This window comes from Gallus gallus, chromosome 4 (assembly GCF_016699485.2).
Source record: "Gallus gallus isolate bGalGal1 chromosome 4, bGalGal1.mat.broiler.GRCg7b, whole genome shotgun sequence".
NCBI classification, from domain to species: Eukaryota; Metazoa; Chordata; class Aves; order Galliformes; family Phasianidae; genus Gallus; species Gallus gallus.
This window is the reverse complement of record NC_052535.1, coordinates 85382364-85409061: the sequence shown is the minus strand read 5'-3', so window position 1 is coordinate 85409061 and position 26698 is coordinate 85382364. Positions and strand designations below refer to the sequence as shown.

Here is a 26698-nt window from a genome sequence, read left to right as displayed (position 1 = left end):
GACATCAGGTTTTGACACTGCCAGCATTTGGGAACAGTTATGGTCAAGCATGAAGTACAGGAAGAGAAAAATGTCATCAGAATTCTCTGACAAACCTACTGAGACTTCACTGAAAATTGCAGGCACTACCATCAAACCAAATAGGTATGTAAGTTACACAAAAACAAGGCCACATATTCCACCAGTTTTATCTTTTTTTGCTCATATTTTAAACATTTTAATAAAAGCACTGAAAATGAAATTGATTCCTTATTTAAATGTTAAGTATATAGTCTATTCTGAAAGGCATGTTCTGAAAGGAACACCTGATCTATTCAGCTGGCCCATATGTTCAGAGGCAGATGTTGGTGGCATAGCAGTAGAAGCAGAACCTTCCCACCAGTATTCCATCACGTTTGGTTGCCACGTGACAGACAGCAGCAGAGGGGCAGACTGACAAAACAGCATCCGACACGGAAATGAGCACTTAAGTCCTCCATGCAGAGCAAATGGCACCCATTCATATTCACTCACGTTTGTTGGATGTTTCTGCAGACCAAACAGTGCATGTGAGCAGACTGAGCTGCTGGGAGGAGCATTTCAGCAGTGGCAACAGCAACAACGGTCAGCTTTGCTCGTGCCTAACAATGCTCCTCATCACTCAGCACGACCCAAGGAAGCAAAAAGGACGCACACCAATGGATAAACAACCTCATAAGCGAAAAAGAAGGAGAAATAACAACCAAACAGGATAAGCAAGAAATTCCAAAAGAGGAAACAAATAAGGCCAGGCTAGGGAAACAGTTGCTAATTCATGTGCAAAGCTACAGGAAGTCCAAACCACTACCAATGTGTGAGTGGTCACCTGGAGGCAGCAGCAAGGGCCCTGAGTGCTGAAGCACACAAGGGTTATTTGGCAGGGCGGAAGTCCTTGTGGGTGGAGAAGAAAGTCACAAGACGTAAAACATAAAAGTAAAAAAAAACAACCTGCATGGCACTGGGGCATAAGGCCGTCATGATGGGTATCACACCACAGCCCTCCTGCCTCACACACAGCGGCTTCTGCACGGAAATTACCAAGTACAGTTGCAGAGAACAACTAAAATACGGAAATCAGCTACATGTCCACAGCATATGGACTCAGAGATGAAAAGTGCAGATGGATCAATCTCTAAATGGAATACAATGAAATAAACTCTTGGACCCAAAATACAACTTCCACTCCGTGTCCACTGAAGGGCACTCGGCCTGCTTTTCCATAGCTCAGGTCATGATGCGAGTGCCTAAAATATCTAGGAGACAGCAGTTTGTGGCGTCGGACTTGATCTCAAGCAGGACTACCCTCAGTCTGAATCTCAACTGAAGACACTGCAGCAAAATCCTGAGGGATCATTAAAAACAACACTATCACAATAAACGAGCCCACGTTCTGGATCACAAATGAAGTGCTGCAGATGTCTTTTCTCACTCTGCTTCACCTCAGAGGCTGAACACGGACTCTTCACAGAAGAGGGTCCTGATGACATCACATCCTCTCCTATAAGTTACACTGCCTCTGTGAGTCTTTCTCAGTGACAAAGATCACCCGCGCTCCGCTGCACCGCCCCGAGGACGATGGCCAGGTCTCCTGCACTGCTCCTCCTGCTCAGCTTGGGGCTCTGTGAGTATGGAAGCGGGAAGGATGGAATTCAGGGCTGCTCAGTGACTGCGTAGGGAAACGAGAACGGTGGGACTGCAGGGAGATACGCAGCAGGAACTGAGCCTGCTCAGACAGGTGTTGCCAGAGGGGATGGGGCAGGGGAGAAAGGCGGCGTGAGGCAGTTGTTAGAGGGAAAAAAATCTGGATAAGCTGGGAAATGACAGCAGCCCCAAGAAGGCATCTGAAGGGCTGCTCCGAAGGGCCACATGCATCTTGAGAGCCTGGCGCTCTCAAAGCTTGGTCCCCAGGGACTCCAGCACAGCACCCAAGCACGCTGGATGCCAAGGCCTTCTGTCCACATTCACCATCACAGCCCGGCTGGCTGCCTGCCTGCCAAACACCACACTGCACCAGCAGGGAAGAGCCCTGCCCAAAGGCCTCAGGAGCTCTTCCTGATCAGAACCTGAGCACACACGGCCAACTTCTGCCCGCAGGCTGCAACGCCGCCCAGGGACAGAGGAACATGATGGCAGTCAGATTCCTCAACAGGAACATGAAGCACCCCCAGGAAGGACAGCGATTAGAGCTGGAGTGCCTGCCTTACAACAGAGATACAGGTATCTACTGGATCCATCTAGACAAGGATTGGAACCTTCACTTCATTGTCTCCAGTAGCCCTGTTCCCAGGAATACCTTCCAAGGGAACAAGAGAACATCTCCACAGTTTGAAGCAGTTTCTGGACAGGAAACTTCTATCTGCTGGCGGTGAAGAACTTCACAACCCAGGATGAGGGAATCTGTTTCAGCACAAGCAAAATCAACAAGGTGCTGCACTTCAGCTCGGGACAAAACTCTGCTCTCAGACCCCAACCCACATCTCACTTCTGAAGTCTTCCCAATTAAACGTTTCTAATTCTTAATGCTCACAGTGTGTCCTATGATTTCACTCAAAGTTTCATGGGGACAGAGGGACCGAACATGCTACAACCAACACCGCAATCGCTTCAAAATAAAAGAAACCCACTCCCAACTATATTGACATATAATTGTCTGTCTGACCAGGGATCCCTGGTGGGAAAATCTCTCCCAGCTTTTCCAAATGAAATCAACACAGCAAGCACCGAGATCATTCATTTCAACCTCACATCCTCCTGAGCCCATTCCAAAACCTGTCAGACTCCCTTTTCCCCACATGATTTGGTCTATGCTCTCCACAGCCATATCTCATTCATTCATTCATTGATGAAAATTAATTAAATACAGACAAATTTCAACACAGCCTTTACTAATAATAAGCCATGATGCCCTGTTTTTAAGGGCAAGAACAACCTCTACACCTGAGAGCTCTTCTCTCTTTTCCAACTCTCTCAGGGGCACTAACAGTGATGCTGATGGTTGCTGCTCGGCAGGTGAGGACTCAGCATTATAAGTGGATGTCAGACATCACAGTTTAACCTTGGCTGGCCTTAGTTACCCCATTCTAGAAGGCTTCACAACAGCTTTTCTTACTCACCAAAATGACTGAGGCCCAATCAAATGAGCCCAGGGATAACCACACAGTTTGGGCCCATTTCCTCACAAAACAGCACTTCCATCAGACAGTGGTGCCTGCTTTCGGGCACCCAGGAACAGGGGGCACATTTGCAAAAGAGGAATGCAACAACACATCACAAACAAAAGCAGAGCCAGGAAATAACAACAGAAGACACAAATAACACCAGCCCAGGGAAACTGTCGTTACTGTATGTGCAAAGCTGCAGGAAGCCCAGCACTTACCAATGTGTGAGTGGTCACCTGGAGGCAGCAGCAACAGCCCTCAGTGTTGCGGCATTTAAGGGTTATTTTTGGCAGGGCGGAAGTCCCTGTGGTTGTAGAACAAAAAGACAAGAATTTAAACTAATCAAATAAGTCTGCATGAGTCTGTGACATGGGGCTGCAGGGATGGCTACCACAGCACAGACCACCTGCCTTGCACACAGCGGTTTCTGCACAGAGAGTAGGAAAAAGAAATGTGGAGAACAGCTGAGCTGAAGCACTCAGCTACGTCTCAGCAATGCATGGACCCTGACATGACAAGTGCACATGGATCAATCTGAAAACAGATTAAAAAGTATACTAAAATAAAACCTCCTGCATAAAACACAACTTGCAGCCCATCTCAATGGCACGAGACTTATTCTTGTTATCTGCAAATGTGGACATGATGATAGTGCCCCAAATGGCTGTGAGACTGTAGTTTGTGGCAGCTGATTTGATTTCAAGGAGGACCACTGTCAGTCTGATCCTCAGCTGAAGACACTGCATCAAAATCACTGAGGTACCATTAAAAACAGTGCTATCGCAATAAATGAGCCCATGTTCAGGATCACAAATGAAGTGCTGCAGAAAGCATTCTTTTATGAACAACACCTCTTCACAGAAGAGGGTCCAGATGACATCACATCCTCTCCTATAAATTACACTGCCTCCAAAGTTCAGTGAGAAAGATCAGCCGCACTCCGCTGTACCACCCCGAGGATGATGACCGGGTCTCCTGCACTGCTCCTCCTGCTCAGCCTGGGGCTCTGTGAGTATGGAAGCACGCTTATTGGGAACCTGTGCCGGGAGGAAGGAGAACAATGGGTTGAAGGCATTCCCCTTGCACCACAGCCAAGAAACAGGACAAAAATAAAAATAAAAACAAGGGGAAAGAAGGGGAAAACCAAAAGGACAGAATTGAGGCTGCTCAGGGACTGTGCAGGGAAGCAGGAGCGGTGGGATTGCAGCGCAATACGCAGCAGGAACAGAATCTGTTCTGATAGGTGCTGCTGGAGAGGATGGGGAAGGGGAGAGAGGGGGCACGAGGCAGCTGTTAGGGGGGAATCACCTGGCAGAGAAGCTGGGAAATGGCCACAGCCCCAAGAAGGCAGATGAAGGGCTGCATCTATCTCGAGAACCTGGCGATCCCAATGCTGAGTCCCAGGGACTCCAGCACAGCATCCAAGCATGCTGGATGCCAAGGCCCTCCCTGCTCATTCACCCTCACAGCCTAGTTGCCTGCCTGCCATGCACTGCACTGACAGGGAAGAGCCCTGCCCAAACGCCTTGGGAGCTCTTCCTGAGCAGCACCTGATGGCACATGGCCAACTTCTGCCCACAGGCTGTACCAGTGCCCAGGGACAGAGGAACAAGATGGCAGTCAGGTTCCTCAACTGGAGTATGAAGCACCCCCAGGAGGGACAGCAGCTGGAGCTGGAGTGCGTGAATAACAACAGTGACAATGGGGTCTCCTGGATCCGCCTGGATAAGTATAGCAACCTTCACTTCATTGTCTACATTTCCAAGATTTCCTCAACCACTTTCCCAGGGAACAAAGGACCACCTTCAGAATTTGAGGTGTCAAAACAAGGCAGCTCCTATCGGCTGGTGGTGAAGAACTTCAGGGCACAGGACCAGGGGATCTATTTCTGCATCGCCATCATCTACCCCATGCTGCACTTCAGCACTGGACAACCCGCCTTCTTCCCAGGTCAGACACTGCTTCACCCACCTTGCTTACACCCACCGCCCCTGCCCATGCCTTCTCAATCTGGCCCATCGCCCACACTCCCCATGGCCCTGCTTCTTTGCCCAAGCCATCTCATCACACAGGCACTGCTCCTCCTCATAGAGCCTCCCTGCCCATCAGCTCTGCTCGTGGTACCAGCCTTCCCCAAACACACAGAAGGTCGTGCAGCCCAGCAGCACCTCCCCATCCCATCAGCACCTCTCAGGGATGAGAGTTACAAAGTCCACAGCCACCCCAGCCTTCCTCACCTCACCTGGACCTCTACATTCTGACAGCCCCCATATGCTTACAGCACCTCAAAAAGAAACTCAGAAATTCCCGTGGCTCTCAGGACGTATTTTATAACAGCGATAACAAAGAGCTCACACATACTGACGGGGCCGATAAGAAATTAGGAGCTCAAATTCTTCTGTTTCCAGGGCTGGGCAGCACCTGAAAGCATCGCTGTTCAAAACAGACTCTATAATAGTTCTTCCTCTGCTGGCGACATCCTGGCACAGAAACAAGGAACCTCTTCTGTTGTACCTCTCTGTATTCACTTATTTCTCCTTTCCAGTCACAACTAAAGCGGCACCCACCACACCTGCAACCACCACCCCCAGCAGCCAGGCCACCAAGAAGGACAATTCACAACAGAGTCCAGATGCAGGTAACTCAGCTGCGGGGAGGCTGGGGCTCTGCCAGCAGTGCTGCTCTGCCTGGAACAGCATGAATTAAGGGCTGTGCTGACTGCAGGCATTTTGGGATGTGAGGACAAGAGATAATGTTCATCTTTCTCAGGGACGTGCCAATGAGGGGTGAAACCACCTAAAGAGCTCAGAATTTCTGAGGATGCTAGAAAGAAATTCTGAGCCCACAGCCCGCAGGTTTCATGGCTGGGCACCTCAGCTGTGCAAGCTGATCTCATATCAGTGTCAGGGTATCAAAGTACAAAATGGGCCCTACAGAGCTCCCCCTATGCTGGCCACAGGCTTATATATATCCTGGCAGGAGTGGGAGAAGGCTATTTTGTTGTATCTCACTGTATTCAACCATTTTTCCATCCACTCACAACAACAGCAGAGCACATCACACTCAGTGCAATCACACAGAGCAGCCAGGTCACCACAAAGGACAACTCACAACAAGGCCCACATTCAGGTCACCCAGCTGTGGGAAGGCAGGGGCTTTGCCAGCAGTGCTGCTTTGACCAAAAGAAGCCAAACTAAAGTCACAGAATCACAGAATGGCCTGGGTTGGAAGGGACATCAAGGATCACGAATCTCCAACCCCCTGCCAGGCAAGGGACTGTGCTGACTACAGGCATTTCAGGATGCAGAGAGATGTCTGCAGGTGGGCCTTTCCTCTCTCTCCTTTCTTCCTGCAGGAACAAGCAGCAAGAACACGCTGAATTCCATCTGTGAAGTTTTCCTCTGGGTTCGAGTGGCTGGCACCTGCCTCCTGCTCCTCACTGCCATAACCATCACCATCATGCTCTGCCAAAGTAAGTCCCACCCTGACACCCTGCAGAGGTTCCTGAAGCCTCACACCACAGAGCACAGCCCGCTGCTCCAGGGCAACGGGCTCTCTGCCTATTGCCCTCACACAGCCATTGCGTATCCAGGACACAGGGAATGCTAAAGGACTCCGTTTCATATTTTTAATTAAAACTCTTTTTCATATTTTCATCATCACTAGCTTAAGAAATTTTTATCATCTTCCACACTGACAGACAGGAAATTATAATCAGGCATTAATAATAATTGTAAGCAGAAATTACCAATGAACAAGAAATTACAAACTGCATTGACCCTGCAATCCTGATATCATCATTCTGGGGATGAAATCGCCTGAATCCAAAATATTAATCAACCATTTATTATGGCTTTTTCACTCTGATCAAGATTACCAGTGAAGAACCATTAGCTGCATTAATTTCTGCAGCAAGCAGCACTAATGCTGAAGCAGAAATTGTTACACAACACCTGCAGTTTCTGCTGAATTTCTGGCTCAACACTGTAATTCAATGAAAGCAATCTACAGTAGTGACACAGATGCAAAGTGGGAGGAGAATCATGGAGGGATATTCATCCTGTAGGGCTGTATGTCAGCATACAGCCACCACAGTAACTTTAACAGACTCTGCCTTAAGGCAGAGTTCAATATTCTTCTTCATTGTTGTCAAACCTCTCTTTCAAATGCAAGATTGTAATTTAAGAGTAAATTCAGAAACCTTCATTGATACTTTGTACTCCTCCTTGCTAAACAGATCAAACGTTCCCATGCTAACAGCAGGAAGCATCAGCAGTGCCGTAATGAACACAGCCACGCATCACACACACTCACCACAAGCCCATCCCTTGCAGGACCAAGCTCACCGTAAGCAAGCAGTGCTGCGTCGCTGCGCAGCAGAAGGCACACAGGCGTCCTCCTCAAGCACCGCACGGATCCCATCAGCAACACACACAGCTGCCCTGATGCAGCGCGGGCATTTGGCTGCTCCTCCTCTGCTGCCCACCAGCACTGCACACCTCCCGCGGCCTGACATGTGCTCCCGCCCCACACTGCTGGGACACACCCAGACCGCGGGGGACAGCGCTGACCCCAAGAAGCCGGGCAGCTCTGTGCCGCTGTGGAAAAGTGCTGTGCTGGACAGCTGAGCCTTCCACAAGATGACCAATAAACCAATCATATCCAAAACTCAATTCTGGTGCTCCAGTCTGTCAATTCCAAAGTCTTCCAGACAAGCCGGATGTAACTTCTATCTCTTTCATTGCATAGTTTACTTTAACTCATTATTGACCCAGGAGACAGGGAGACTTATAACTTAACGTGCTATCCCACTAATGTTGACCAAAACAAAATTCCAACAAGAAGTCCCACACCAAAGGAAGCTGGAAGAAATGAGGATCTAACTCGGGTTTGTGGTAGAAACTCACCCCTTGCTTGTGCAACTGAAATCTGCTCAGCAGGCATAGACAGAATTCATCCCTGCTGCTGATCTAAATTACCTCCACAGGCAAAGGTTTTAAATTAGAGCTTTTCCTGGCAGTGCTCCTTCTGTCCAAAGCTTTTCATAATAGGCTATTTACAACTGCGACAGTCTGAGATGTTCTTATGTATTACAGTAGAAATAAGAAACTGCTTCTTGCAAAGATATATAAACACAGAACCCAGCAAAGGAAGATCCCTGCCCCAGCGGAGTGGTTACATAGGAGACAAGAGACAGAAACTCAGGAGCAGAGTGGTTTCATCTGATCACACACAGATGTCTCCATCAGAGCTAAACTTACCTGGGTCCCTCTCCAGCCAATGAAGCATGTCCCTGTTGGGAAGGGATGCACAACAGCCCCTTACTGCTCTCTCTCTCCACTGACAACAACCCTTCATCTTGTCTTAAAGACATATATTCATTAACAGACTCACAAAAGCAGCAGAAAGGAGCAACTCACCAAAAAGCACCCCCTATGACACAGTATAGTCACCAGCATTCTACATGACATGAAGGGCAATGTCAAAAGATGAAGGGGCTGGGGGTATCTTTGTTGTAGTGATGCCTCACAACCACACTCAGCAAATAACAATCTGAATATGAAAAGCAGTCTTCTGAACAGTGACTCGGGGCCCGGTTCTGAGGACATCACAGCAGGTGGTGGCCTTGTGTGGAAACCAGCTCCATCCTTGTACCACGAGGACCAAGAGGAAGGGCAACACTGTGTTGAGGAGGGGTACTTCTGCGTACCTGTTAGGTAGCTGGGAAGAACCCACAGAAGAATCATACTGTCATAGGGAGAAAGGAGGGAAGAAAGCGGTCCAAACAGACAGGCAATAGGCTTTCCTGGGTTATCCGGCAATCCAACTGTAGAAGTTCTCCCAACACATCTCTGAACACGAGATGCTGTTGGTAGGCAACCATGCTTCATGGCAGGGTGAGAATCCAATCCCCAGAAACATTCAAGCAACCCCATCTGCCAACAGCTCCCCTTCCAGTCCCATCATTCTGAACCACAGAAATCAGAAATTTTCCCACTCTGGTCACAGTCTCGGTATAAGTCAGAAGCAGATCGCTTCAGCACCTCACAAAACGTGGGACAACATCAGCCATCCACAAGGCACGCCCATCAGTTCAGCTCCTGACCCCATCGCAAAAGCAGCAAGGATTCTGCTTTGGTTGAGGAGAGTAAACTGTCCACACAAAGAGCCAACACAAGCAGCATAACTTATGTGTCATGCTGGGAAAAGGATGGAGGTCGAGGAGTCCACGGCTCAAACGTGCTTGATGGGATTTCAAGACAAAGGTTCTTGTTATGCTCTTTAATAGAATGACCCTCTGACCCTCTCTTCTTCTTGAAACACATCTGCACAACTTTATGAAGACATCACATGTCTAACAGCCTCATAATACCTTCTGTTTCACAGATCTCAGCAGGCCTCACTTTGGCTTTCCTCACTCACCACAGTGCTTGGAGGCCCAATGAGATGAGCCACGTTCCCAGACAATTTCGGCTCATATTCTCACACAACAGAGGTTCCCTCAGTCACACATGCAGGGCTTCTTAACATCCAGGGGCTGCTGTTGCAAAGGTAATAGAACAACCGCTCACACGTTATCAAAATATAGCAGGAAAGCCAGGAAATCCCCCAAAGAGAAGCAGCAAATAACATCAGCCTGGTGGAACTGTTGTGACTGTAGGTGCAAAGCTGCGGGAAAAAAAAAAATTCTTAGCAATCTGTGAGGTCACTTACAGACAGCAGGCAGACCTCAGAGTATTAAAGCAGGTACAGACGGATGGTTGTTTTTTCCTTTAGAAAGGGCGGAAGTCCCCGTGGTTGAAGAAGAAAACCACAAGGATATTAATAAACATATAAACTCGGCATACCACTGGGACATGGGGCTGCCTTGATGAGTGTCATGACACAGAGCTCCTGCCTTGCACACAGCAGCTTCTGCAGACAAACTACAAAAAAGAGATGCAGAGAACCGCTGAGCTGCAGAACTCAGCTACATGTCAGCAATGCATGGACTTGGAGATAAGAGGCAGGCAGATAGATGCTGTAAAACTTTGCCAGCTCATCTATAACATTTAAATTAAACAAAATAAAAAACACAAAGAGATGAAGCCTCCCTTATGAAATACAACATGTTGTCTCTGCCATGCCTCTTGTCTTGTCCTTGTTTTCAGCACATCTGTACATGAAGCGAGTGGGAAACATCAGTCCGAGCTGATTCACCCAATGTCTAGAAGGACCACTGTGAGTCTGAATCTCAGCTGAAGATACTGCAACAGCAAAATCCATGAGGCACCATTAAAAACAACGCTATCACAATATACGAGCCCAAGTTCTGCATCACAAATGAAGTGCTGCAGAAACCTTTTCTCACTCTGCTTCACCTCAGAGGCTGAACACGGACTCTTCACAGAAGAGGGTCCTGATGACATCACATCCTCTCCTATAAGTTACGCTGCCTCCAAAGTTCAGTGACAAAGATCACCCGCGCTCCACTGCACCGCCCCGAGGATGATGGCCGTGTCTCCTGCACTGCTCCTCCTGCTCAGCTTGGGGCTCTGTGAGTATGGAAGCGGGAAAGATGGAATTCACAGCTGCTCAGTGACCGTGCAGGGAAGCAGGAACGGTGGGACTGCAGGGTGATACGCAGCAGGAACAGAGCCTGTTCAGACAGGTTTTGCTGGAGGGGATGGGGCAGGGGAGAGAGGAGGCATGAGGCAGTTGTTAGGGGGGAAAAAAACTCTGGAAAAGCTGGGAAATGGCTGCAGCCCCCAGAGGCAGCATTTATCTCGAGAGCCTGGAGCTCTCAACACTGAGTCCCCAGGGAATCCAGCACAGCACCCAAGCGTGCTGGACGCCGAGGCCCTCCCTCCGCATTCACCCTCATAGCCCGGATGCCTGCCCGCCACGCACCACACTAAACTGGGCAAGATTCATCCCTGCTGAAGGCCCCAGGAGCTCTTCCCGAGCAGCACCTGAGGGGACATATCCAAATTCTGCCCACAGGCTGCACCAGCACCCAGGCACAGAGGAACACAATGGAGGCCAGGTTCCTAGACAGGAATATGAAGAACCCCCAAGAGGGACAGCGGCTGGAGCTGGAATGCCTGCACTACGAGAGAAACAGACCCGTCTTCTGGATCCGCCTGGACAAGAGTGGGAACCTTCACTTCATTGTCTCCAGCACCCATTCTTATTCCACCACATTGCGGGAGGGTGAGAAAACATCTCCAAACTTTGAGGCATTATGGAGAGGAAACTCCTATCGACTAGTCGTGAAGTCCTTCAGGGCACAGGACGAGGGGATCTATTACTGCATCAACTACATCAACCCAGTGCTGCACTTCAGCTCAGGACAACCCGCCTTCTTCCCAGGTCAGCAACAGCTTCACCCACCTCGCTCACGCCCAGCACCCCTGCCCGTGCCTTCTCAATCCAGCCCATCACCCACACTCCCCATGGCCCTGCTTCTTTGCCCAAGCCGTCTCATCACACAGGCACTGCTCCTCCTCAGAGAGCCTCCCCATCCACCAGCTCTGCTCGCGGTACCAACCCTGCCCAAACACACAGGAGGTCGTGCAGCCCAGCAGCACCTCCCCATCCCATCAGCACCTCACAGGGATGAGAATTACAAAGTGCCCAGCCACCCCAGCCTTTCTCACCTCACCTGGACATCTATATTCTGACAGCCCCCATATGCTTGCAGCACCTCAAAAAGAAACTCAGGAATCCCTGTGACTCTCAGGATGTGTTTTATAACAGTGATAACAAAGAGCTCACACATACTGATGGGGCTGATAAGAAATTAGGAGCCCAAATCCTTCTGTTTCCAGGGCTGGGCAGCACCTGAAAGCAGCACTGTTCATAGCAGACCCTATAAAAGTTCTTCCTCTGCTGGCTGCGTCCTGGCATGTATACGAGGAAGCTCTTCTGTTGTACCTCTCTGTATTCACTTATTTCTTCTTTCCAGTCGCAACTAAAGCGGCACCCACCACACCTGCAGCCACCACCCCCAGCAGCCAGGCCACCAAGAAGGACAACTCACAACAGGGCCTGGATGCAGGTAACCCAGCTGCAGGGAAGCAGGAGCTCTGCCAGCAGTGCTGCCTTGCCTGGAACAGCATGAATTAAAGGCTGTGTCGACTGCAGGCATTTTGGGATGTGAGGACAAGAGATAATGTTCAGCTTTCTCAGGGACGTGCCAGTGAGGGGATAAAACCACCTAAAGAGCTCAGAATTTCTGAGGATGCTAGATAGAATTTCAGAGCCCACAGCCCTCAGGTTTCATGGCTGTGCAACTCAGCAATGAAAGCAGAACTCATATCAGAGTGTCAGGGCATCACAGTTGAAAATGGGCCCTATGAAGTCCCCCCTATTCTGGTCATAGTTTCATCTATGCCCTGGCAGGATTGGGATAAGGCTGTTCTGTTGTATCTCACTGTATTCAACCATTTTTCCATCTACCCACAACAGCAGAACACATCGCACCTGCAGCCACCATCCAGAGCAGCCAGGTCACCACAAAGGACAACTCACAACAGGACCAAGATGCAGGTAAACCAGCTGTGGGGATGTAGGGGCTCTGCCAGCAGTGCTGCTTTGATCAGAAGAGGCCAAATTAATGTCTGTGCTGACTACAGGCATTTCAGGATGCAGACAAATGACTCCCGGTGCTGAGATTTTCCTCTTTCTTCTCTCTCCTTTCTTCCTGTAGGAACAAGCAATGAGAACGCACTGCATTTCTGCTATGATGTGGTCATCTGGGTTAACCTGGCTGGTGCCTGCCTCCTGCTCCTCACTGCCATAACCATCACCATCACGCACTGCCAAAGTAAGTCCCACTCTGACACCCTGCAGAGGTTCCTGGAGCCTCACACCACAGAGCACAGCCCGCTCCTCCAGGGGAATGGGCTCTCTGCCTATTGCCCTCACACAGCCATTGCATATCCAGGACACAGGGAATACTGAAGGACCCCTCCTAAGACTCTCTTCCTGATTTTCCTCATCACTAGGTTTAGATTCAGAAATCTTTATCACATTCTACACTCTCAGACTAGAAACTATTAACAGGCAATGTCATTGTAAACAGAAAATGTAAACAGACAAGGAATTACAGAATGCATTGGCTCTGCCATCCTGAAATCTGGTCGAAATTGACAAAATCCAAAACGTTACTCAACAAATTATTTTGGCCTTTTCATGCTGATCTACGTTACCAGTGAAGATCCATTAGCTACATTAATTTCTGCCACAAGCAGCACTAATGCTGAAGCAGAGGCTGTTACACAACATCAGCCCAGTAAGAATGTGCGGACACTGTCTGCATGTGTAGAGAGACGATCTGGAAAGCCAAGGCACAGATTGAGCTGAACATGCCTAGGGGTGTGAAAAATAACAAGGAGGGGTCCTACAGGTACATAGGCACAAGGAGACAGACCTTGAGCACCACTAAGATGATCAGAGGACTGCACCTCCTCTCCTATGAAGAAAGGTTGAGGGAATTGGTCTTGTTTAGCTTGGAGAAAAAAGGCTCTGGGGAGACCGCATTGTATCGTTTCAATAACTGAAGGCAGTATAAACAGGAGGGGACACGCCTGTTTACAAGGCAGGATAGTGATAGGACAAGGGGGAATGGTCTTAAAGTGAGACAGGGAGGTTTCATTTAGATATTAGGAACAACTTTTTCACACAGAGGGTGGTGATGCACTGGAACAGGTTGCCCAAGGAGGTTGTGGATGCCCCATCCCTGGAGGCATTCAAGCCAGGCTGGATGTGGCTCTGGGCAGCCTAGTCTGGTGGTTGGCAACCCTGCACATCTCAGGGGGGTTGACTCTAGCTGATCATTGTGGTCCTTTTCAAACCAAGAAACAGTAGCAACAGAGATGCAAAATGGGGAAGAGTATCATAACGGGAGATCGAACCTGAAAGGCTCTATGTCAGCTTACAGCCACCACAGTGCCTTTAAAAGGCTCTGACCTAAGGCAGAACTTGGTATCCTTCTTCATTGTTGTCAAACCTCCATTTCAAATGCAAGATTGTGATTTAAGAGTATATTCAGAGATCTTCATTGATACTTTGGATTCCTCCTTGCTAAACAGACCTGATGTTCCCATGCTAACAGCAGGAAGCATCAGCAGTGCTGAAATAAACACAGCCATGCATCACACTCACTCACCACAAGCGCATCCCCTGCAGGACCAAGCTCACCGTAAGCAAGCAGTGCTGCATCGCTGCTCAGCAGAAGGCACACAGGCGTCCTCCTCAAGCACCGCACGGAGCCCATCAGCAACACACACAGCTGCCCGGATGGAGCGCGGGCATTTGGCTGCTCCTCCTCTGCTGCCCTATCTCCATGAGGGCAGGGAGACTGAACATGCCACCACCTTCCCCACTAGTGTTTCAAAAGAAGAAAAGTACCCACTGAAAAGGCCATCCCAAACTCTGCTGAAATAACTTCCTGTCTGACCAGGGTCCATCATTGGATTTCGCTACAGCCCCTTTCCACCTGAAATCTCCTCTGCAGGCATCGAGAAAATTAATTCTTAACTCACCTCCTGCTGGGCCACGTTCCTCAGTTTGTCAGCCTCTATATTCCCCACAGGATTTTGTCCCTTCCTATATGCACGTCCCCTTGCTTAATTCTTTGACATAAATAAACCAAATACAGACCAGTATCTCTACAGACTCCATGTGCATCAACCCACATTGTACTTAAATGCTCTATTTCAAGGCCAGGAGGGCCTGCAGAGCTGAAACTTCATCTCTCAACATGTCAAAATGCATAAAATCATTTGCCATAACCTGAGCCACTCACTGTTTGTTTCATTGGGAACACTGCTATGGCTTGAAACACAGCACAGGTGCGTTGGTTTACGCCTCGAAGACGTATGTTTAACTTACTTAAATGAGAGGCCATGTCCACCAGAAGCATGAAATCTGTGATGTGCTCTCAGCCTCGCTTTCTGACACAAATGTCCATTTTGATCCCAGAAACGATTTCATTTCATTTAGCAAATCCTAAAACTGCCTCGCGTTTTACCATCACTTACACACCTTACTTTATAAAAGTAAACAATGTCTCCATAATCAGCATCCGTACGTGTCAGGAATGCCTGGAAGTGGTGATGGTTCAGTCCCCTGGGCTTCATGAAATTCACACCTTCCATGACAACTGACATGACAGTACCCATCTTTAAAGCTTTTCTGCATATATTGCCCTGATGTACCATGCACAGATGTTTCATCAGACCTGAGTTCCTGGAAGCAATTCCATTCTCTTCTATGCATTCGATGAGCCCCCCCCTTTTGACCAACCACTGCCTGGGCACCATCAGTAGCTCTACCAGAAGCATCAACAAAGCTTAAATAAAATCATTTCAATGCCATTTCCACTGCTTCGTCCACATCAAAAGATTTCTTTCTGCCTTTTGAGGGTACCAAGGAAGCCATTTCTTCAGTGACATGATACTTCTTATCAATACCTTCCATGAAAAAGGAAGTTGAGTCTTATCTGTAGCGTCAGTCATTCCATCTGTCACCAAAGGATAACTTCTGAAATTAGCAGCATTCCTCTCCAACTTTCTTGCCACAGATTTGTCCATTTCTTCAGACCACCTGGCAATGGTTGAGTGACACCAACTGATTTGAGAAAAGTCCCTGTTTTAATCAGGGCACATTGCATCTCTGATGCTGCCTGTGCGTTGCTCAATAAACTCACCACCAGCAGACGGCTTTGCTGCTTCTGCCATCAGATTTGCCACCACATCACTGGCCTTTATCGCCAAGTCCATCCGGGGTGTAACTCAACAGCAGAAATGCAGTTTTACCTCAACAAAACAGTACCCATTTGTCCATTTTTCACTGAACACTTCTCCTTCAACCACACTTTTTCTTCGTTTGAGGCTTCTGTTATCTCTTGAGAAGACATTAGGAAGGCTGAAATGTTACTAGGGGTAATTAGTGCTTCTCAGTCACCCAGTGGCACACATGGGTAACACACCCAGGTTTTGATGGGACTGAGTGTGTGGCGGGTGCCAGAGGTGGAGATAGCACAGCACTGTGCCCTGCCCATGTCCTGCTTGAGCTGATGCAGTGCCAATCGCACGCCACTGTGTGGCTGTGTCAGTGATGGATACACATACAGGGCCAGGCTGCTCAGCCACTGCCAGAGCCACTGCATGAGCCTGTTTAGACAAGTGTTGCTGGAGGGCATCGGGAAGGGGAGAGGGGGCATGAGACAGTTGTTAGATGGGAATCACCTGGCAAAGAAGCTAGGAAATGGCCACAGCCCCAAGAAGGCATCTAAAGTGCTGCTCTGAAGGGCAGCATCCATCTTGAGAGCCCAGCACTCTCAACGCTGAGTCCTCATGGACTCCAGCACAGCACCCAAGTGTAGGGAGGATAACCAAGGGATGCAGTGCTGGTCAGGTTCCTCAGCAGGAGCATCATAAAGCCCCAGGAGGGACAGCGGCTGCAGCTGGACTGCTGGAGAAACAAAACCTCCTGGAAAGTATCCTGGATTCGCCTGGACAGGAGTGGAAACCTTCACTTCATTCTCTGCAGTTATGGTTCAAACAGCACCGCATTTAATGGAGGTAAGAGAACACCCCCGCACTTTGAGGCATCAAGGAGAGTCAGCACCTCTGACTGTCGGTGAAATCCTTCAGGGCAGAAGATGAGGAGATCTATTTCTGCATCAGTTGCATCACTCCGGTGTTGCACTTCAGCTCTGGACAACCCACCTTCTTCCCAGGTCAGCAACAGCTGCTCCCACCTCGCTTACACCCAGCACCCCTGCCCGTGCCTTCTCAATCCAGCCCATCACCCACACTCCCCATGGCCCTGCTTCTTTGCCCAAGCTGTCTCATCACAGAGGCATTGCTCCTCCTCATAGAGGCTCCCTGCTCACCCGCTTCATTTGTGGTACCGACGCTGCCCAAACACAATGGCCCTACAAAGTCCCCCCATGTCCTGCAACGGCTGAACAAAAGCTCATCTGTTTTAACTCTATGTATCCGCACACTTCTTCCTAGCAGTCGCATCAAGAGCTTCACCCACCACACTCACTGCCTACAACCAGAGCAGCCAGGTTACCAAGAAGGACATCTCCCAGCACAGCCCAGGCCCAGGTAACCCAGCTGAGGGGAGGCAGGGGCTCTGCCAGCAGTGCTGCTTTGCTCTCATGAGCCTAAATTAAGGACTGATCTCACTGACGTGGGGAGAATTGGTTCTCAGGAGCCACCATCATCCAATTGAAGGCCAACTAGGGAATCAGGCCTGGTCAGCATGGGTTCATGAATGGTAAATCCTGTTTGATAAATCTGGCTTCATTCTATGCCAAGGGAATCCACTTAGTGGATGAAGGTAAGGCTGCCAGTGTGGTCTACCTGGACTTCTTTCAAGCTTTTGACACTGTCCCCTACAACATCCTCGTGCAGAAACTGACTGCCCACAGTTTGGATGGACATATGCTCTGCTGGGTGAAGCACTGGCTGGATGTTCAGGCCTAAAGAGTTGTGATCAATGGAGTTAAATCCAGTTGGCGGCCAGTCGTGAGAGGTGTCCCCCAGAGCTCAGTACTCAGGCCAATCCTATTCAACATCTTTAGTAACGATCTTGATTAGGGGATTGAGATCACCCTCAGTAAGTTTGCAGATGACACTATGTTGAGAATAAACTTTGATTTGCCAGACGGGAGAAAAGCACTACAGGGAGAACTGGATAGACTGGATAGATGGGCCAAGGTAAACTGTATGAGTCTCAATAGGATCATGTGTTGGGTCCTGCATTTTGGTCACAACCACCTCAGGCAACCGCACAGGCTTGGGGAAGAGCGGCTGGAAAGTTTCCTGATGGAAAGAGATCTTTGTGTATGGATGGACAGTTGGCTGAATACGAGCCACCAGTGTGCCCAGGTATCCTGGCTTGTATCAGGAATGGTGTGGAGAGCAGGACTAGGGAAGAAATCCTGCCCCTGTACTCAGCACTGGTGAGGCCGCACCTCGAGAACAGTGGTCAGTTTTTGGGCACCTCAGTACAGAAAGGACATTGAGTTGCTGGACCAGGGCCAAAGAAGAGCAACAAAGCTTGTGAAGGGCTTGGAGAATGTGCCCTGTGAGGAGCGACTGAAGGAACTGGGGCTGTTTAGTCTGGGGAAGAGGAGGCTGAGGGGAGACCTTATTGCCCTCTTCAAATTCCTGAAAGGTGATTGCAGCAAGAGCAGGGTTGGTCCTTTCTCACTGGTGACAGGCGACAGGACGAGTGGAAAAAAGGACTCAAGTTGCGCCAAGGGAGGTTTTGGTTGGATATCAGGAAAAGCTTTACAGAAAGGGTTCTTAAGCACTGGAATAGGCTCCCCAGGGAGGTGGCTGAGACACCATCCCAGGACGTGTTTAAAAACTGTTTGGGGAGCTCAGGTACATGATTTAGCAGAGGGTTGTAGGTTGGTGTAGTTTGGTCAGGTTGAGGTTGTTGTGATGATCTTGTAGGTCTTTTTCAACCTGAGCAAGTCTATGATTCAACGATTCTATGATCCCATGATTCCATCATTCAACTTATGTTTTACCCCACATGGGGGACCTAAAAGACACAAACATGCCAGATTATGTGCCACACCAAAGCAAGTCTTCTGGCTACATGGCCTCATTCAGCTCCCCAGCACAATGCCAACACCAGCAGTCCACAGTTGGGGATGCCACCAGCAGACATCCCTGGTCCCCACCTCTCTTGCTGCCCTATGGAAGACCTCTCCTCACCTACAACTACCGCCAGCCTTGCTCAGAGCCACACAGCTCCCTTTGCACCAGGACCTCCCAATTGCACTGCCAGAGCTGGACATAACCCCAGCCAGCAGCCGGGTCTTTCCTCGATCTCTCCTTTCTTCCTGCAGGAACAAGCAAGGAAATAACACAGAATTCCATCTGTAATGTTTTCCTCTGGGTTCGAGTGGCTGGCACCTGCTTCCTGATCCTCACTACCATAACCATCACCATCATGCACTGCCAAAGTAAGTTGCACCCTGACACCCTGCAGAGCCTCACACCACAGCCTGCTGCTCCAGGGCAACGGGCTCTCTGCCTAAGGCCCTCACGCAGCCATTGTGCATCTAGGACACAGGGAATGCTGAAGGACCAATCTGAAAATACTTATCCAGATTTTCCTCATCTCTAGTTTTATCTTTCAGAAATATTTAATACATTCTGCACTGTTAGATAATAACTGAAAACACTGAAACCTGGTTCTACCAGGCTACATTGCCTCTACCAACCTGAAATCCATAAATCAGGGTTGGAAGAAGCAGAACCCAAAGCACTGTGGAATAACAGGAGAAACATGCCTCACTATGGGTCTTGCAAGTGTCCAAATGCCAACACATGCAACAGCACACTGAGCTACAGCCAAACTACCTCCTTAATTACACATACTCAGAGGCTGCTATGCTGAAAGCAGTGAGGCTACACCTCTGGGAAGGCAAAAGGTGTGGACACAATTTCATGTCTGAAATCTTCAATTTGATCTGAAAAAGTAGCCAGGGCAAAGGTATGCATGAGTGCCAGCATTTCTCTTTTTCCCACTCCTGTTGGAACAAAGCTTACGTTTGGAGAGGAAATTCTGAAACTTTCACTTAGTTCTCAGTTCTTCCTTACCAAAGAGATCACATGATAGAAATGCACACAAGAGATGGATGATCAAAACCAACCGCGTCTCACACTCCGTTGTCACTTGCAGGACCAAGCTCACCGTAAGCAAGCAGCGCTGCATCGCTGCTCAGCAGAAGGCACACAGGCGTCGTCCTCAAGCACCGCACGGATCCCATCAGCAACACACACAACGGCCCTGATGGAGCGTGGGCATCTGGCTGATCATTCTCTGCATACCCATCAATCTCACACAAAACTCAGCTCTCAGACCCCAACCCACATCTCACTCCTGAGGTCTTCCCAATTAAACGCTTCTAATCCTTAACGCTCACAGTGTGTTCTTTGGTTTCACTCAAAGTTTTCATGGGGACAGAGGGACCGAACATGCTACAACCAACATCACTCATGTTTCAAAAAAAAAAGAAATCCACATGCAATTATGTTGACATATAATTGTCTGTCTGACCAGGGATCCATGGAGGGAAATCTCTCCCAGCTTTTCCAAATGAAATCCACACAGCAAGCATCGAGATCATTCATCTCAAACTCACGTCCTCTCGAGCCCATTCCAAAACCTGTCAGACTCTCTTTTCCCACACATGATTTGGTCCATGCTCTCCACAACCATGTCTTGTTCATTCATTGTTTTTCGGAAATAAATTAAATACAAAACAATTTCTAAATATAGAACAATTTCACCACAGTAAAGGTGATAATTGACAATAAACCTCGATGCCTCTGTTTTTAAGGGCAAGAAGAACCTCTACACCTGAAAGCTCTTCTCTCTTTCCCAACACTCTCAGGGGCACTAACAGTGATGCTGATGGTTGCTGCTCCGCAATTGAGGAGTCAGCAGGACTTTGTATATGTGCACCTGAAACATCACAGTCTAACCTTGGCTGACCTTAATTACCCCATCTTAGAAAGTTTCACACCAGCTGACCTTACACACCAAAATGCATTCAGGCCCAATCAAATGAGCCCAGGGATAACCACACAGTTTGGGCCCATTTCCTCACAAAACAGCACTTCCATCAGACAGCGACGCCTGCTTTCGGGCACCCAGGAACAGGGGGCACATTTGCAAAAGAGGAATACAACAACCCATCACAAAGAACATCAGAGCCAGCAAATAACAACAGAAGACGCAAATAACACCAGCCCAGGGAAACTGTCGCTACTGTATGTGCAAAGCTGCAGGAAGCCCACCAATGTGTGAGTGGACACCTGGAGGCAGCAACAAAGGCTGTGAATGTTGACACACATTTGTCAGCGTGGAGGACCTGGTGGTTGTAGAATAAGACCACAAACATTCTGCTTTGAAAAAAAAGTGAAAATTTGCATGCCACTGGGACATGGGGCTTCTTTGATGGGTTTCACATCACAGACCTGCCTTGCACAAAGCAGCATTTGCAGAACAATTGCAAAGAAGAACAGCGCTGGAGAAGGCAGCTACATGTCAGCAATACGTGGACTTGGAAATCAAAACTGCACGTGAATACATGCTGTAAAACATTCCCACTTCTTGTTTGCTCTGCAAGAAAACAGCATGCCTTCACATCCACACCAGACCACTTCTGCATGAGCAAGTCAAGCTGGAAGAATGGTTGACAGGAAACATAGCCTGAGGCCGGAGTCCACATCATGGAACTTGTCCCATTTTGTGCAGGTCTGGATGTGATGTGAGTGCTCCAAATGGCTGAGAGACAGTAGTCTGTAATGGATGATTTAATTTCAAGGAGGAATGCTGTCAAATGAAGACATTTCAAAAAAGTCCATTAAAAACACCTTTATGAAAAAGCACAGCCCGAGTTCTAGATCTCTAGTGGAGTTCTTCAGAAACCATTCTTTATTGAACCATGCATCTTCTCAGAAGAGGGTCCAGATGACATCACATCCTCTCCTATAAGTAACGCTGCCTCCAAAGTTCAGTGACAAAGATCACCCACGCTCCGCTGCACCACCCCGCGGACGATGGCCGCGTCTGCTGCACTGCTCCTCCTGCTCAGCCTGGGGCTCTGTGAGTATGGAAGTGGGAAGGAAGGAATTCAGGGCTGCTCAGTGACTGCGCAGGGAAACGGGAGTGGTGGGACTGCAGAGTGATACGCAGCAGGAACAGAGCCTGTTCAGACAGGTGTTGCTGGAGGGGATGGGGCAGGGGAGAGAGGAGGCATGAGGCAGTTGTTAGGGGGGAATCACATGGCAGAGAAGCTGGAAAATGGCAGCAGCTCCGAGAAGGCATCTGAAGGGCTGCTCTGAAGGGCAGTATCCATCTTGAGAGCTCGGCGCTCTCAACGCTGAGTCCCCAGGGACTCCAGCACAGCACCCAAGTGTGCTGGACGCCTTGGCCCCCGCTCTGTATTCACCCTCACAGCCCGGCTGCCTGCCATGCACTGCACTGCCCTGGCAGGGAAGAGCCCTGCCCAAAGGCCCCAGGAACTTTCCTAGGACTGAGTGCAAACAGCTCATGCATTTCAAGGGTGCTGATAAGAAATTAGGAACCCACTTCCTCCTTTTCCATGGCTGGTAGTGTGTCAGATCATCACAGTTCAAAACAGGCTCTATGAAGTCCTCCCTGTCCTGTCCATCTCCAGGCTGCGCTGGGAGAATGCTCTAGTGTTGTCTCTCTCTGTATTCATCCATTCTTCCATCCAGTCACAACAGAAGCACCCACCACACCCGCTGCCACCACCCAGAGCCGCCACGTCACCAAGAATGACACCTCACAGCAGAGCCTGCATCCAGGTAAGGCAGCACTGGGGAGACAGGGGTTGTCCTAGCAGAGATGCTTTGATGAGAAGAGGCTACATTAATGTCATTGCTGACCATAATATGCATTTCAGGATGTAGGGAGAACTCTGCAGCTCCAGGGATGAAACTAACTCCATTTTACAATGGGTATCCCAGAGAAAGGAGCAAGATTTCTTTTGCAAAGCTGTTCATGAGGTGTGGGACAACATGAAAGGACATGTGTTAGTGATGAGACTCAGAAGGTCAAGCTGATGGCTGGCTTTGGTGATCGTGAAGGTCTGCCCCAGAAAAGATGATTCCATTATTCTAATCCCATGTTTCACCCCACTTAGGGTGACTTAGAAGTCACAAGCATTCCAAATGATGGGTCACACCAAAACAAAGGATTGCTTTTTGAACAAACACTGCTTTCAGTCACAGAAGGGGACATGAGAAGTATTCTGGCTATGTGTTCTCCCTCAGCTCTCCAGCACAATGCCAACACCAGCAGCCCATGGCTGGGGATGTCACCTGCAGACATGCCTGGTTTGCACTGCACTCTCTTCGTGCCCTGTGAAAGCCCTCTCCTCATCTGCAGCTACTGCCAGCCTCGCTCACAGACATACGGATCCCTTTGCTGCAGGACCTGCTGACAGCTCCGCCACAGCAGGCCGTAGCCAAAGCTGGCTGGGGCCTTTCCTCTTTCCTCTCTCTTCTCTCTTCCTGCAGGAACAAGCAGTGAGAATTCACTGACTTTCTGTTGTGATATAGTCATGTGGGTTAACCTGGCTGGCGCCTGCCTCCAGCTTCTCACTGCCATAACCATCACCACCAGGCACTGCCAAAGTAAGTCACACCCTGACACCCTGCAGAGGTTCCTGGAGCTTCACACCACAGAGCACAGCCCGCTACTCCAGGGCAATGAGCTCTCTGCCTATTGCCCTCACGCAGCCATTGCATATCCAGGATACAGGAGAGGCAGAGGGACCTCTCTTTAAAATTCTTTTCCAAACTTTCCTCAACCACAGCGTTAGCCTCAGAAATCTTTATCACGTTCTTCACTGTCAGACAAGAAATTATAAATGCAGACAACTTCCTCTACCAAACTGCATTGGCTATACCATCCTGAATCTGGTGTGAGTACCAGAACACAAAATTTTATTGAACTATTTATTTTGGCTTTTTATGCTGTTTTGGATTACCAGTCAAGATCCATTAGGAGCATTTATTTCTGCAGTAGGCAGAAAAAGGACAGATTTTTACTCCACATCTGGATTTTCTATTGGAATTCCTGGCTCAACATTGCAATCAGCCGAATGTAGCCTGAGGTAGTCATAAAGATGCCACAGTGGGGAAGGGTATGGAACATGGAGATGGGTATAGAGCTGCTCTAAGGCAGCTTAGAGACATCAGATCAGGCTCAGGGCCATCCAGACACTCTTCCTAAAGGCAGAACGAGGAATGGTTGAGTCACAATTTTTGTCTTTCCTCCTTCCGTTAGAAACAAAAGATTGAGATTTAAGAGTAAATTCAGAAATCTTCATTGATACTTGGGATTCCTCCTTGCTAAACAGACCTGATGTTCCCATGCTAACAGCAGGAAGCATCAGCAGTGCTGTAATGTACACAGCCACGTGTTACACTCACTCACCACAAGCCCATCCCTTGCAGGACCAAGCTCACCGTAAGCAAGCAGTGCTGCGTCGCTGCTCAGCAGAAGGCACACAGGCGTCCTCCTCAAGCACCGCACGGAGCCCATCAGCAACACACACAGCTGCCCTGATGCAGCGCGGGCATTTGGCTGCTCCTCCTGTGCTGCCCACCAGCACTGCACACCTCCCGCGGCCTGACATGTGCTCCTGCCCCACACTGCTGGGACACACCCAGACCGCGGGGGACAGCGCTGACCCTAAGAAGCCGGGCAGCTCCGTGCCGCTGTGGAAAATAGCCACCGATGATTCCATGAGATCAGGAACAAGGCAAACATTTCCACGACTCAACCCCAGTGCCCCAAGCTGCCACTTCCAATGACTTCTCTGTTCAATGGATATAGTTTTTACTCTTTCATTGTGTTGTTCGGTTTAATTCATTATTTACATACAAGGCAGAGAGATTTATAACTTCGCATGCTATCCTAATCATGTTTACAAAAGGAAAGTTCCACATCTAATAGCCCACTCTCAAATACGGTGAAAGAAATTTGTGTCAGACCAGGGTCCACAATAGAAATTCTTCCTAGCTTGTCCAACTGAAATCTCCTCAGCAGGCATAGAGAAAATTCATCCATGCTGCTCATCTAAATTATATCCAGAAGTGAAGGTATTGAAGTAGATCTTCACCTGCAGGTCCTGCTACTGTCTGGAGCTTTTCACAATAGTGTAATTGCCAATGGGACAGCCTTAGCTGTTCGTGTTTATTACAGTGGACAGGAGAAATGGCTTTGTGCTAAGATATAAACAAACACAGGACTCGGGAAAGAATGATCCCTTCACAAGCTAATTTGTTACTTAGGAGACAAGGGATGGAGGCTCAGGAGCACACTAGCTTCATCTAATCACAAAGAGATGTCTTCATTAGAGCTAAACTTGCCTGGGACACTCTCTGTCCAACAGAGTGTGTCCTTGCAGGGAAGGGATGCATGACAGCCCCTTACCGCTCTCACTCCACTGACAATAAGCTTTCATCTAGCCTTAAAAACATACGTTCATTAACAGAGTCTTAAAGGCAGCAGAAACTAGTGATTACCACAAATGCACCGCATATTTCCAGAACCATCCGTAAGCCATGAGGACCAAGAGAAAGGGCAACTCTGTGTTTAGGAGGGGAACTTTGGCGTACCTGTTAGGTAGCTGGGAATGACCCATGGTAGAAGCACACTGTCACAGGGAGAAAAGAGGGAAGAAAGATGTCCAAACAGACAGGCAATAGGCCTTTCTGGGTTATCCTGCACTCCATCTGCACAGGTTCTCCCAACATATCTCTGAACATGAGATACCATAGGTAGGCAACCGTGCTCCATGGCAGGATGAGAATCCAATCCCCAGAAACATTCAAGCACCGTCATTTGCCAGCAGCACCCCTTCCAATCCCATCATTCTGAACCACAGAAATCAGGAAATTTCCCACTCTGGTCACAGTCCTGGTGTAAGGCAGAAGCAGATCACTTCAACACCTCACAAAATGTGGGACAACGTGAGCAAACCACAAGGCACGCCCATCAGTTCAGCTCCTGATCCCGTTGCAAAGGCAGCAGTGGGAGTGCCTGGCTTGTTAACATCCAGAGGATGTTGTTGCAAAGGCAAGAGAACAACACCTCACACCTTATCAAAATATAGCAGGAAAGACAGGAAATCCCCAAAAAAGAAGAAGCAAATAACACCAGCCTAGTGGAACTGTTGTGACTGTATGCACAAAGCTGCAGGAAAACAAAACTCTTAGCAGTGGGCAGGACTCAGAGTGTTAAAGCAGGTAAGGTGTTTCTTGTTGTTTTTTGGCATGGCGGAAGTCCCTGTGGTTGGAGAAGAAAACCACGAGGGTATAAATAACAATTAAAACTGAGCATACCACTGGGACACGGGGCTGTCTTGGTGGGTATCATACCACAGAGCTCCTACCTTGCACACAGCAGCTTCTGCACAGAAACTTCAAAGAAGAGATGCAGAGAAGAGCTGAGCTGCAGAACTCAGCTACATGTCAGCAATGCATGGACTCAGACATAAGAGGCAGATGGACAGATGCTGTACAACATTCCCAGGTCTTCTTTAAACTTTACATTGAATAAAATAAAATACAGTGAAATACAATCTCTCCTAAGGAATACAACATGTTGTCCATGACTATGGCCCCAGTCCTGTCCTTGTTTTCTGCAGATCTGCATGTGAAGTGGGTGGGAAACATCAGTCTGAGCTGATTCACCGAATGTCTAGAAGGAGCACTGTCAGTCTGAATCTCAGCTGAAGATACTGCAGCAAAATCCATGAGGCATCATTAAAAACAACACTATCACAAAAAACAAGCCCAAGTTCTGGATCACAAATGAAGTGTTGCAGAAATCTTTTCTCACTCTGTTTCACCTCAGAGGCTGAACACAGACTCTTCACAGAAGAGGGTCCAGATGACATCACATCCTCTCCTATAAGTTACGCTGCCTCCAAAGTTCAGTGACAAAGATCACTC

The 26698-nt window shown here is 48.7% G+C and overlaps 2 protein-coding genes across 4 annotated transcripts; both read left to right on the top strand.

Annotated features, from left to right (window-relative positions):
- The first annotated feature begins 4770 nt into the window (after positions 1-4770).
- On the top strand, positions 4771-7868 carry LOC121113235 (T-cell surface glycoprotein CD8 alpha chain-like). 2 transcript variants are annotated; one of them, XM_040700417.2, is made up of 4 exons: positions 4771-5126; positions 5722-5814; positions 6532-6648; positions 7414-7868. In XM_040700417.2, exons 1-4 carry the CDS (start codon positions 4790-4792, stop codon positions 7431-7433), a joined length of 567 nt encoding a protein of 188 aa, XP_040556351.1. In that variant the 5' UTR covers positions 4771-4789; the 3' UTR covers positions 7434-7868. The 2 variants fall into 2 exon arrangements, with proteins under 2 accessions (XP_040556351.1, XP_040556352.1); XM_040700418.2 differs by having other exon boundaries at positions 7511-7866.
- Positions 7869-10626: 2758 nt separating this feature from the next.
- LOC100857817 (T-cell surface glycoprotein CD8 alpha chain-like) lies at positions 10627-20117 on the top strand. 2 transcript variants are annotated; one of them, XM_040700352.2, is made up of 7 exons: positions 10627-10713; positions 11160-11528; positions 12124-12216; positions 12627-12707; positions 12868-12984; positions 19042-19158; positions 19881-20117. In XM_040700352.2, exons 1-7 carry the CDS (start codon positions 10665-10667, stop codon positions 19895-19897), a joined length of 843 nt encoding a protein of 280 aa, XP_040556286.1. In that variant the 5' UTR covers positions 10627-10664; the 3' UTR covers positions 19898-20117. The 2 variants fall into 2 exon arrangements, with proteins under 2 accessions (XP_040556286.1, XP_040556287.1); XM_040700353.2 differs by lacking the exon at positions 12124-12216.
- Positions 20118-26698: the final 6581 nt, after the last annotated feature.